The 14,097-nt window shown below is 35.7% G+C and overlaps 1 protein-coding gene across 1 annotated transcript in view; it reads left to right on the plus strand.

The window, feature by feature from the left end:
- Positions 1-14,097, plus strand: part of EXOC1 (exocyst complex component 1) — a 156,235-nt gene that overhangs the window by 83,858 nt on the left and 58,280 nt on the right. Inside the window, exons 3-7 of the mRNA XM_042781704.1 lie at positions 303-323; positions 2,241-2,428; positions 4,588-4,815; positions 5,020-5,152; positions 5,966-6,075. Coding sequence (XP_042637638.1) covers positions 303-323; positions 2,241-2,428; positions 4,588-4,815; positions 5,020-5,152; positions 5,966-6,075 — 680 coding nt within the window. The remainder of the gene's footprint in view (positions 1-302; positions 324-2,240; positions 2,429-4,587; positions 4,816-5,019; positions 5,153-5,965; positions 6,076-14,097) is intronic.

The raw sequence follows: 14,097 nt of genomic DNA on the forward strand, positions 1-14,097 counted from the left end.
TGAAGGCCTGGGGTAGTTCTACTCTGTCTCATAGGGTCACTGTGAGTAGGAATTGACTCAATGGCAATGGGTATCAGTAAATGAGTAAGAAAACTGAACCCTGGAAACACTGCTTTTTATCAGCCTTTCCACTTTGTAGTTGATTTTGATGTTGTGTTTTAAACCTTAATTTTAGCATGGAGTTCAAATGAGGTATAGATAGTATTTAAAAAAAAAAAAAAATTAAACCTGTATACTTTCCTGCCCAGCTAATATTCTTTGCTTACTCTCCTCTGCTTTTTTCATACCTTTTTCTTCTCCAGAACTGCCTAAAGTTACAGAAGGTGCGTAACACCTTTTCTTCTTATTCTATTCTGTGTATCTTTATTACTTGCCATTGTTATGTACTGTTGGTTGCATATTTTATGAAATTGTGTACAGGGTCAAATTTATTACTACAAAATCCATAGTGTAATAAAAGTAATGGTAGTGTTCATTATTGGCTTCCAAAGTACTATTTCACTGGGGAGAAAATACTTCTGAAGCAGTTATTATGATGATCCTTAAAATACTTGTTTATTTTAAGGAGCAGTACAGAATGATTTGGGCAGTTCCTGCCCCCTAGTGGCTAATAAGCCATCCCATATGACAGTTTAACATTTCCACAGTGATCTAAAACGGACTTAGTGAAATTATAAGAACATCCATGATGCCTCTCTACAGAACTCTGTATGCTATAATCTTTAATTACCTGAAGCAAGAGTTTTAGTCCCTCCCTGTTTCTTTCTTGAAAGTTATCTAAATTGCCTAATTTACTGTCATTCTTAAGAGTGAGTCCTTTATGTTACTTTGAATTAGCTGGTTTTCATTCTAAGACATATAAACATGTGTCAGGTATTAAAGCCATGCTAAATTTAAATACTCATTTTTATACAAAATTATGATTGTTTAAAGGACTCAGATTTAAATCAAGTGAAATAGTAAGTTTATGAAAAGCTATAACTTAGAGTGCTAACATAATCTTTTAAACCAAAACCAAATGCACTGCCATCAAGTCAATTCTGACTCGTAGTGACCCCTATTGGGTTTCTGAGGCAATAAATCTTTGTGGAAGTAGATTGCCCATCTTCCTTCTGCAAAGCGGCTGATGGCTTTGAACCGCCAACTTTGTGGTTAGCAGTCAAATGCCTTAGGTGCTGTACCTCCAGAGCTCCTTAACATAATATTTTAGGGCTTAAAAATTATTTCTTTCATTTTAACTCTCCTAACCTTAAGTTGAAGGAGCTGTGGTGGCACAGTGCCTAAGGCATTTGACTGCTAACCACAAGGCTGGTAGTTCAAACCTATCAGCTGCTCCACGGAAGGGGCAGTCTACCTCCGTAAAAGATTTACTGCCTCAGAAACCCAATGGGGGTCATCGCTATGAGTCAAAATTGACTCATTGGCATGGGTTTGGTTTGGAACCTTAAGTTGAATGTTTAGCTTTTTACAAAATGCCCACATGCTAAGTGTAGTCTTTAAAAAATTGAACTAAAACATTTAGTGAGAAAGCATCTCAGATTTTACTTCCTGGTCTTTTGTTAAGAAACATGAAGACTCTTTAAATTTTTGTAATTTCAAACAACTGTGTTGTTGTTGTTGTTCTTACTATGGAGTTACTGAGAAAGCTTTTATTGATATCTTTAAAAATTTTTATCAGTGCATGTGAAATGCTTCTGAACAAAGTTACTCTTTTCAGTGCCAAAAATAACTTGTGAATTGTAGATTTTTTTTCAATAGAAAGTTATTTTAAAAATAATAATAATAAAGATGAATAAAAGAAGAAGAATGTTTCCTGAAAGGAAAGGAAAGCAAATTGTTTTTTGTGTCCTGAATACATAATCATGTTTTCTCAAAAGAGCAGCAAACACTTCAGGTAGGAAAGAAAAGCTAGGTCATTTCCACATGTTTCGTTTTTTAGCTTAACTGTGTGTTGGGAAATTATGACTAAAGCCTGTTTTAATACTCACAGATCAGGGAATTGCACTGCATGCTTTTTATTTAATTACTATGAATTTTTAATGCTTCATTTCATTAACATAATTTTTTTATAAAAGTAAAACATTTTTTTTCCATATGTTTTGGATCAGTTTCCTATTTTCAGCCTCTAAATGTGGCCTATGCTTATAGCTGATCTTACCTAGTTATAAGTACCATGATGTTATTAATCCTTCCTATTTTTGACTACTCTATTTTGAATTTGTACTTTTTCCCTCTTTAAGAATCTGTTCCAAGTGGAGAAAATCAGAGTGTGACAGGAGGTGATGAGGAAGCAGTTGATGAGTACCAAGAGTTAAATGCAAGAGAAGAGCAGGATATTGAAATAATGATGGAAGGCTGTGAATATGCAATCTCTAATGCTGAGGCCTTTGCAGAAAAGTTGTCCAGAGAGCTGCAGGTGCTAGATGGGGTAAGACTTTCCTGTGCTCTGTGAATGAGCAATGTGTAGTTGATTGAGAAGACTGGTGATGTTCATATTTTACTTCTTCAGCACTAAAGCCTTTATAGTGGAATTGGTGCTGTGTTTATCTATAAGCATATTGCCAGCTACCATCACTCTTTTTGCTGCTGTCTTCAAAAGACAGGACCATTCCTATTAGGCTAGAAGAGGCAGTTGGCTGAGGTTTTAGATCTGAGAGGTTCTTTTTATGAAGTGATCAAAATCAAAAGGGGCCAACCAGCAACCAACTTGTGGTTTGATTTCCTCTGGAATACATTAGAATAATTCAGTGCAAGAGAATAACATTTTCATGGTTTGAAGAAAAAAGTATAAATTACAAAGAGAAAAATTAGGCCAAAAGACTCATTTACCAAAAGGAGGCAAAAATAATTATGGGAGAAACACAGTTATTGTTTAGTTACCAGCTCATAGCAACCCCATGTGTTTCTCAAGGGTGCTCTATAAGGTTTTTAAGGCTGTGAGCTTTCAGAAGCAGATCACCAACCTTTAGGCTAGTAGTCAGGTTCTTAACTGCTTATGCCACACAGGCTGCTTAGAAACAGAAGAGTCAGAGCTAAAGGGTGCTTGATTTCACTGCTAAAATGTTTTGGAATAAAACCCAAACTAAACCCATTGCTATCATGTCAATTCTGACTCATAATGACCCTATAAGACAGAGTAGAACTGCTTCACTGGATTTCCAAGGCTTTAAATTTTTATGGGAGCAGATCACCAGGTCTTTTCTCCCTCAGAGTCATTTGTGGGTTCAAACCACCAACCTTTTGGTTAGTAGCTGAGTGTATAACCACTGTGCCACCAGGGGCTCCTTATGCTTTTAAATTGAGCTTTTTAATTTATATGCATTGTTTCTGAGACTATAAATGCCCGTCTTTAGAAAGTAAAGAGCTAAAACTAGTGCCATGTAGGTAAGACTTACCTAAAACAAGATCATTTGTTGTTTGGTTTTTAAAGATAAGCGTTTAAGAAAACTATTTTAAAGACTTGAAGTATTTTGGCAGTTAATATTTGAAAAGTCCAGAAGTCATGAGATCTAACTTAGGCCCAGAGAGATAACATAAAATTTCCAACCATACACGTTTACAAAACTCATTGGAAGCAAAGCCTAGGAGAAACTAATGTTGAAATTGAAACTGTCCTAGTAACATTCTTGCTTTGCCACTTAAGAGATATCAGTGGGCCTGAGCCCTGTGTATTTTTATAATTGGATTACATGTTCAGTTGCATTATTGTGAAAAGTATATAAAATAATACGTGAAATCACAGTGCAACTGTACAATGATAATCTTTTAATTCCTTATCCATGCTTTTTCATCATACCATGTTACTACCTTCTTAATGTGGCTTAGTGATTTATATTTTGTTTTCTAATTAGTATTGCATATATGTTCCAAGTCATCAAAGTGCTTTGCAATTTAATTTTGGGTTTGTCAGCTCCCATAATTCCAGAAATTCAGAATCAGTAGTCAGAATCATTTAGAAAACAGTGGTTATTGTTGTTGTTATGTGCCGGGATGGTGATTTGTTATTGCTTTGCTTAGGGAAAAAGAAAATGTAGTTACTATGAAAGAGGAAAGAAAGAAGTTGATAGAGCTTTCTTTTGACCTATATGCTGTTCCATATTCTATAATACAGATCATACTACAGTTATAACTTAATTCTGTGTATCCTTCTAAGATAATTATACCATTGCTACCCTCTTGGCTAAGCTATTACGTAGGTGATTGTGCTTTTATTAGTTTCTATAAATACTAAGATTACAGAAAATTTTTATAATTGGTAGAATTGCAGAAAATGCTCAAGGTATAAACTCTAATGCCTCTCAGTTTACAAAAATGGGAATGTACTATTACTGATGATATATTCTGGGGAAGAACCTTACTTCACTTGTCTCTGGAAATATCATAATATAATGGGGCATGGTCCTTAACCTTAATACAGGGGCAGAATGTATCCTCATGAAATACTGTGTAAAAAGTAGACCATAAAGTGATACATTAAAGTAGATGTGTATCAATCTGTTATCTTTCCTTTCAAGAAGATTTTGCAACATTCATCTTTACACTTATTTTATACATTTATTAAATATAATTTTTTATTTTAACTTTTAGGCCAACATCCAGTCAATCATGGCCTCTGAAAAGCAAGTGAACATCCTGATGAAGTTGCTGGATGAGGCTCTAAAGGAGGTGGATCAGATTGAAATGAAACTGAGCAGTTATGAGGAAATGCTCCAAAGTGTGAAAGAACAAATGGATCAGATCTCTGAAAGCAACCACCTAATTCATCTTAGTAATACCAATAATGTAAAACTCCTATCTGAAATAGAGTTCCTTGTGGTAAGTATGATTACAGGTACCAACAAAACATAACAAACAAAAAACCAGTGACAATATCTCAAGCCCATTTATAAACATTTTCTAATTTCCTATGAGTTCAGGATTTAAAATAATTCCAAGGACCTGAAGATCTGAATGAATAATATCTTACCTATAAATTTCACAAAGTTGCATGTGTAAATGATATATTTACATATGTTCTAGAACCACATGGACTTGGCCAAAGGTCATATAAAGGCCCTTCAGGAAGGAGATCTTTCTTCTTCCAGAGGCATTGAGGCCTGCACCAACGCCGCCGATGCCCTTCTGCAGTGCATGAATGTCGCTCTTCGACCAGGTATATTCATGAGTCATGATAAATTCTGACCAAGAATCTGGAAGCTAAAACTTTAACTTAGTATAAAGATCTTAACAAGAAATATATGGGCAAGTGGTTTAGTGTTATTAACTACCCAAACAAATTTCACTTATTTTCAGACATACTTCTGTTAGTGCTGGGAGTGTTTTGTTTTGTTTTTTTAATTTCATTTCCTTCTGATTGAGTTTCATTGATTCTGATTAACACCATGAGTTTTCTGTTCTTGCTGTCCAAAGGACCTAGCACAAAGTAGATAGTAACTCTGGTTTTGCTAGACCAAGAAAAAAATACTTATGCTCTCTAATCACTTCTGATTCATGATAACCCCATGTGTTACAGAGTAGAACTACTCCATAGGATTTTCTTGGCTCTAATCTTTACAGAAGTAGATTGCAGGGCTTTCTCCTAGAGTAGGTGGGTGGATTCAAAATGCCAGCCTTTAGGCTAGCCGATCGCAAACCACTTACACTACCCAGTGACCTCTTTACTAGACCAGCGATTCCAAAACTTGAGCGTGCATCAAAATCACCTGGAAGGTTCATTAAAACATATCTTACCCCCAGATTCAGTAAGTCTGAGCCAAGACCCTAGGGTCCACAGTTCTAAAAATTCCTGGTTGATGCTGGACCATGCTTTAAAAACTGCTATTTACCTTTTTATCAGAAAGCAAACACATAAACCAGTGGAACTGTGGGTTCTTTAAAACTTAAATAGGGGTATTGTAAATGTATGCATTAAACATCAAAGGAAATATTTTTACCCATTAAATGAGAAATATTGTTCTGATTCTAGGCCATGACATGCTTCTGGCCGTGAAACAGCAGCAGCAGCGTTTTAGTGATTTGCGAGAGCTTTTTGCCCGGAGACTGGCCAGTCACCTCAACAATGTTTTTGTCCAACAGGTAATTTTACTATTAAAACCAGCATATAAACCTTATATATAAACCTTAAATTCCTGAAAAATCATTTAAAGTTTCTCATTGGGGTCACAATATATTCCTTCACACATTTATTTGATTTTAAGATTTTGAAGTATGTGCACATTTGCTCATACATGAATTTTGAGCCTCAGCTGCCACTTTGCTAGATGATCTAGTTCCTTTCAGCTTAAACTCAGTTTCCAAAAATCAAATAAATAACTATGCTTATTTATTGCATACACCATTTTGTTGTGCGCCTTAAGCCTATTCTGACTCATGGTGACCCTATAGGACAGAATAGAACTCCTCGTAGGGTTTCCTAGGCTGTGGCAGAATGCCCGGACTTTGTCCTGCAGAGATGCTAGGTGAATTCGAATCATCAACTTTTTGATTAGCAGCCAAGTGCCTACCCACTGTGCCACCAGGGCGCATTTAGCTATTTGTGTAAGTCCAGACTTGTTACAGGTTTACAGATGGACTTCTTTTAATTTTTAATATTGTGAGGTGAGAACCAGGACTTGATTCAGTGTTTTGAATGTTACATAGTTTCTGTGTACTTATATAGTGGACATGTAAAAGAAATGAGTATATCTCAACTATAAATTTCAGTTGATTTCATCTTTATTTGAACCCTTTATCTGTATTTTTATACAAAAAGCAATGTTAGTATTAAGTCATGGCAATAATAATAGTAAGAATATTAAAAATTAAACCTTAGAGGAGTTTAAGTAGATGGCATTTTAATATCTGGTGTAATAAATTAGGTTTATTATGTTTTTCACCTCTTTTTATTTTTCATTTTCGTTTATTAGGGTTATTGGGTGACACAATACTTAAAAATCTGGTGGGGAAAATCATCAAGAAATATTGTATGAAACATAGTATTCTTATTTTGTTTTCACTTTGCAGTACTCTGTAACAATTGTATTTACCATATTTTATTTCTGATTAGTTTACTCAGGCCCTTCTGCAACTCTATAACAGGCCCTCCTTTCTTTCGGTTCCTGTGAGTACATCAAAATTGGCTCAAGCTTTTTTTTTTTTCTTTATGAAATTTACTAAATTTAACAGCAGCCAAATCTTTATAGATTATAACTTAACTTGCTGATTTAAAACTACCTTTTAACCATATTTGTAGCAGTTTTTTAATGTCACAGAGCAAAGAGTTTATTTTGGCCAAAAAGGCATTTAATCTCATTCTGCTTGCCTTTCTTTCTATTACTCTTTTAATCTCTCATTTACTCCTTCATTTATTTAATAGACATTTTGCCAGGTGATAGAGATGTATACCAGACATTGACTTGGGATAAATAAAAGGCAGTCCTCATGATCTAGGGGAGAGAAACAAACAGATATGCTCAGAAAGGAAAATGTTACAATAGTGGTGCTGTGGGAGTGTAAACGAAGACTTCCTAATTAAGCATGTGGGGAGGGGGAGGTCAAGGAAGATTCCCTCAACATTTCACATGACCTGATAAGTATTAAGAGAAAGAGTAAGCTAAGAAGTCATGTAAAAATTACTAATTCACGTTTTTCTTACATTATTATTTCAATGGCAGTCATTTCTACACTATTTCTTAGTGTTTAAAAATTACACTATTGACAATGAAGTTACTCCTATTTGTAGATGGTATTGGAAATACTAGTTAGTAAACAGTAGTCCCTTCTGCACTCTTAATTATTTGTTGTAACATGCAATTATTTATGATTTTGCTTTTTTGCCTTGTAAACTAATGGCTTTGTTTAAAATGAATGCTTCCTATTTCTGAAAGTCTAATATGTATTGCTACATATGAGTGATGCATGTTAAAAACCAGAATGTTGCAACAACCTGGGATGTGCTGAAGACACTGGAGGAAGACGTGCCAAGTACAGGGAAGAGATTTGCTATGTGCTGAATTCACTTCTTCAGGTTATCTAGAAAAAAAAGTTAGGAAACCTGGTTATTTCTTTTCCTGGTTGTGGAACTAACTAGCTGGGAGAATTTGATTAACATGTTATGGTACATCACCACTTTTTCATTATATGCCTATTATGTACTTGTTCTGGTCCATATGGAAGAGCAGAAATAGTTCTTTCTTTCAGGATGCTTCTAAAAAGGAGTTAAGACTAATGTATTTAGAGGTCTATAATATGTATATAATAAATTGCTAGTTAGAGAACTATGGATTGTAAGTAGTAAAAATTAATCAAAAGTAAGATTACTAGTGGGGAGGGGATTCATTCACAAGACAGTAGTTACTTTTTATTTATGGTAAAGGAAAAGGTAGCACTGTATGTGGGAGAGGTGTGCACAGCTTAACTAAGGGAACTGATGCCACCAGGTTATACACACACGCACACACACACACACACACACAAAGATGTTTTGGTAAATACCGTATTATATATAAACAACATTATACCTCAGCATAAAGAAAACAAATTCTCACAACTGGACCAATAAGCAACATCACGATAAATGGAGAAAAGATTGAAGTTGTCTAGGATTTTATTTCACTTGGGTTCACAATCAACACCCATGGAAACAGCAGTCAAGAAATCAGATGTCATATTGCACTGGGCAAATCTGCTGCAAAAGACCTCTTTAAAGTGTTAAGAGTCAAAGATATCACTTTGAAGACTAAGGTGCACTTAATCCAAGCCAGGGTGTTTTCATTTGCCTCATATGCATGTGAAAACTGGACCATGAATAAGGAAGACCAAAGAAGAGTTGATGTTTTTGAATCAAAGTGTTGACAAAGAATACTGAAAATACCATGGACTGCCAGAAAAATGAACAGATCTCTCCTGGACGAAGTGCAGCTAGAAAGCTCCTTGGAAGCAAGAATAGTTGAATTAACTCCATTATGAAATTGAAGAAAAATTTGTATTAAAAAATATCATTCAGAAATCTCTTCCAGTAGTTTTTGGAAAGAATTGTTTTACATGTATAACTGTTCTCTACTTTTTTTGCTTTAGTTCTGTAGAGACCTTTGCCTTTGACCCCATGATGAGACTGATTATGCTAATAGTGTAGATAAATGAAAATGAACTAAAACATATGAAACTAAAAACTGAAATTGTGAAGGTTATTTGCTATATGCCTAAGTTTAAAAATTTTTCTTCTCTCAACATGTATTTACAAAAAATGTCATTATATAGTAAAATAAAACTACCACTATTCCATTCATTTCACAAAAACTTTTCCTTTGGCATGCATTACTTTTTTCTAACACAAGCTATTGGTCTGTGGTTAAAAGCTTAGAATTATGATTTCTTAAGATTAATTGTTGTGATATTTGTTGGAACCTTGCTCACATTCTTTTTCTTTAAGAAAACAAAAATAAGCATGTCATAACATAGAAGAGTCCCCAAATCTTAAAAATTTATTCAATATTTGACATGAATTTGTCATTTCTATTGGAAAATGAGTATAGCAAAGTGGATGAGAGTGCAGATGCTGGGACTAAACTGTTGGGTTGGAAATCTATCTGACACTGCCTAGTTGGGTGACCTTGGGTGAGCTAATTAACCTCTCTATGTACCTAGTTGCCTTATTTGAATAATGAGATGATAAAAATACCTACCTTGTAGGGTTGTTATGAGCATTAATTTATGTGTGTGTGTGTGTGTGTGTATAGCATAAACATAATAGTACTTAGAATAGTGCTTTGTCATAAATAAAGAATTCAATGTTAGTTAATTTTATTATAAATTGTAATATATCACTAATGAAAATTACCAATGAAGTAGATCTTGAGGTCTTTCAGGGAACCTTCCTTGTTAGTAGGTGCCATCAACTCAGCTCTGACTCATAGCAACCCTATGTGCAACAGACTGAAACTCTGCCCTGCATCATCCCAACAATCTTTGATATCCTTGAGTCCATCATTACAGCCACTGGATCAATCCCTCTCATTTAGGGTTTTACCCTTTTTCACTGAGTCTCCACTTTACCAAGTGTGAGTGATAAACTTCTCTAGGAAGTGGCCCATTCTGACAACAGAATGACCAAAGTAGGTGAGATGAAGTCTGGGCATTCTCACTTCCAAGGAGCATTCTGGCTGCACTTCTTCCAGGACAGATTTATTCATTCTTCTGGAAGTCCATGGTACTTTTAGTATTCTTCACCAACACCACAACTCAAGGCATCAACTCTTCTTCTGTCTTCCTTATTCATTGTCCAGCTTTCACATGCGTATGAGGCAGTTGAAAGTACCATGGCTTGGGTTAGGTGTCTCTTCATAGAGACATCTTTGCTCCTCAGGACTTGAAAGAGGTCTTTTACAGCAGATTTGCCCAGTGCAATACAACATATGATTTCTTGACTGCTATTTCCATTGATGTTGATTGTGGATCCAAGTAATACAAAATCTTTGACAACTTCAATCTTTTCTACATTTATCGTGATGCTGCCTATTGGTCCAGTTGTGTATGCCTAGTACCTAACTATGATTCTATGGAATCCCATCTATCTTTCTGATACATTTAAAAATATTTCTGTAATGCCAATATGATGACCTTTGTCAACTGTAAGTAGAATGTAGACAGACCAATTGTAACAGCAATGTATTTTATCTGCTGTTAATAATTTTGTTTGTATTGATTGTTAGCTTTTACTTCATGGAACAGATGCAGATTCCTAGGCATTCCAAATAGGCAGAATTGTTCCATTTTTCAACACGGTAACTCTTGGTCCTTAATGACTTGGTTGGAAGACATGATTGTTTTATATTCAGTTGGCAGGTTCACACTCCCTTTTACAAAATTCTTTGAAGCCAACTGGGTTTTTAGGATTGTTCAGATTTTAGAAAAGTAATATAGTGCATTTGTTCCTATTGTTGGGTGCCGTCGAGTCCATTCCAACTCATAGCAACACTATGGACTACATAGTGAAACACTGCCCGATCTTGTGTCAGTCTGTCTTATTGGGTCTTCTTCTTTTTCATTGACCTTCTATTTTAGTAAACATCATATCTTCCTCCAGTGACTAGTCCCTCCTGATAACATGTCCAAAGTATGTGAGATGAAGTCTCTCCATCTTTGCTTCCAAAGAGCATTCTAGTTGTATTTCTTCCAAGACAGATTTTATTCCATTCCATGGTATATTCAGTATTCTTCACTGTTACCATAATTTAAATGCATCAGTTCTTCCATCTTCCTTTATTCATTGTCCAGCTTTCACATGCTTCTGAGATGATTGAAAACATATGGCTTGGTTAGGCACACTTTAGTCCTCAAAGTAACATCTTTGCATTTCAACACTTGAAAGAGATCTTTTAAAGCATGTTTGCCCAAAATGTACATCATTTGATTTTTTGCTGCTTCCCTGGGCATTGATCCAATTAAAATGAAATCCTTGACAACTTAAAATTTTTCTCTGTTTATCATGATGTTTCTTATTGGTCCGGTTGTGAGGATTTTTTTTTATCTTGAGGTGTAATCCATACTGAAGGCTGTAGTCTTTGATCTTCATCAGTAAGTGCTTCAAGTTCTCTTAGTTTTCAGCAAGCAAAGTTGTGTCATCTGCATATCGCAAGTTGATAATGAGTCTTCCTCCAATCCTAAGGCTGGATATGGTCCAGCTTCTCAGATTATTTGGAAGTGCGAATGGCCAGACTTCGTCTCACCTACTTTGGTCATGTTGTCAGAAGGGACCATTCCCTGGAGAAGGATGTCATGCTTGGTAAGGTGGAGGGGCAACGAAAGAGGGGAAGGCCCTCAACAAGATGGATTGACACAGTGGCTGTGGCAATGAGCTCGAGTATAGCAGGGATCACGGAGCTGGCGCAGGACCGGGCAGTGTTTCATTCTGCTGTACACAGGGTTGCTGTGAGTCAGAGATGACTCGACGGCACCTAACAACAACAACAAAAACAACTCAGATTATTTGCTCACCATTCAGATTGAATAAGTATGTGGAAAAGATACAGTCCTGGCACACACCTTTCCTGATTTCAAACCATGCAGTATCCCCTTGTTTTGTTCAAACTGCCTCTTGGTCTATGTACTGTTTCTGTATGTGCACAGTTGAGTACTCTGGAATTCCCATATTTTGCAGTGTTATCCACAATTTGTTATGATCCACACATATGAATGCCTGTGTATAGTCAATAAAACACAGATAAACATCGTTCTGGTATTCTGTGCTTTTCATCCAAGATCCATCTGACATAAATAGTAATATCCTTCACTCCACATCCTCTTCTGAATCTGGTTTGACCTTCTGGCAGTTCCCTGTCAATATACTATAACTGTTTTTTAATTTTCTGCAAACTTTTACCTGCATGTGATATTAATGATAGTGAATAATTTCTGTGTTCTTTTGGATCATTTTTCTTTATATTTGGTGTAAATATGAATCTCTTCCAGTCAGTTGGCTAGGAAGCTATCTTCCAAATTTCTTGGCCTAGAGGCAAGTGAGTGCTTCCAGCATTGCCTCTGTTGAAACATCTCAGTTTGTATTCTATGAACTCCTAAAGCCTTGGTTTTCACCGATTCCTTCAGTGCAGGTTGGACTTCTTCCTTCATTACCATCAGTTCTTGATCATATGCTACCTCCTGAAATGGGTGAACATCCATCAGTTTCTTTTGGTACAGTGCTACTTCGTTCCATCTTCTTTTGATTTTTCTTGTGTCAATCAATATTTTGGCCATAGAATCCTTCAATATCACAACTCGAGGCTGAAATTTTTCTTCAGTTATTTCCACTTGAGAAATCATGAGTGTATTCTTCCATTTCGGTTTTCTAACTCCAGGTCTTTGTTTGCACATTACATTATAATACTTTATTTTGTGTTCTTAGCCACTCTCTGAAATCTTCAGCACTTTTACTTCATCACTTCTTCCATTCACTTTAGCTACTCTGCATTCAAGAGCAAGTTTTGGAGTCTTTTCTGACTGTGTTGGTCTTTTCTTTCTTTCCTGTCTTTTTTAATGACCTTTTGCTTTCTTCATGTACGATGTCCTTGATGTCATCCCACAACTTGTCTGATCTTCAGTCATTACTGTTCAGTGTGTCAAATCTGTTCTTCAGATGGTCTCTAAATTCAGGTGGGATATAATCAAGGTCATATTTTGGCTCTTGTAGACTTGTTTTAACTTTCTTTAGCTTCAGTTTGAACTTGTGTTTGAACAATTGATGGATTGTTCCACAGTCGGCCCCTGGCCTCATTTTGACTGATGATATTGACTTTCTCCATTGTCTCTTTCCACAGACGTGGTAGATTTGATTCCTGTATATTCCATCTGAAAACATCCTATGTATAGTTGCCATTAATGTTGTTGAAAAAAGGTATTTGTAATGAATAGGCAGTTGGTCTTGCAAAATTCTATTCTGGGATCTTTGACATTGTTCATATCACCAAGGCCATATTTTGCAGCTACCAATCCTTATTTCCAACTTTCTCATTCCGATCACCAGTAATTATCAGTGCATCTTGATTGTACATTTGGTCGATTTCAGACTGTAGAAGTTGGTAAATATTTTCCATTTCTTCATCTTGGCATTATTAGTTGGTGCATAAATTTGAGTAATAGTCATATTAACTGGTCTTCCTTGTAGACATATGAATATTACCCTGTCATTGATAGCGCTGTAGTTCAGTATTCATCTTGAAATATTCTTTTTGACAACGAATATGACACCATTCCTCTCCAGCTGTCATTACTCATATAGTAGACCATATGATTGTCCAAATCAAAATTGCCACTACCAGTCTATTTCAGCTCCCTGATGCCTAGGATATTGATTTCCAAGCATTCCATTTCACTTTTAACAACTTCCAATTTTCCTAGATTCGCACTAGGATATTCTACATTCCAGTTACTAATGGATGTTTTAAGCTCTGTCTCTTCATTTGAGTTGTGTCACATCAGCAGAGGAAGGTCCCAAAAATTTTACTCCATGCACATCATTGTGGTTGACTGTACTTGGGGGACAAAGTTCTTCCTTAGTCACATTTTTAGTGCTTTCCAACCTGAAAGGGGCTCATCTTCTGGCACTGTATCTTACAGTGTTCT

Source organism: Orycteropus afer, unplaced genomic scaffold, assembly GCF_000298275.1.
Source record: "Orycteropus afer afer isolate SDZICR_OR568_19922 unplaced genomic scaffold, OryAfe1.0 scaffold00153, whole genome shotgun sequence".
Lineage (NCBI taxonomy): Eukaryota > Metazoa > Chordata > Mammalia > Tubulidentata > Orycteropodidae > Orycteropus > Orycteropus afer.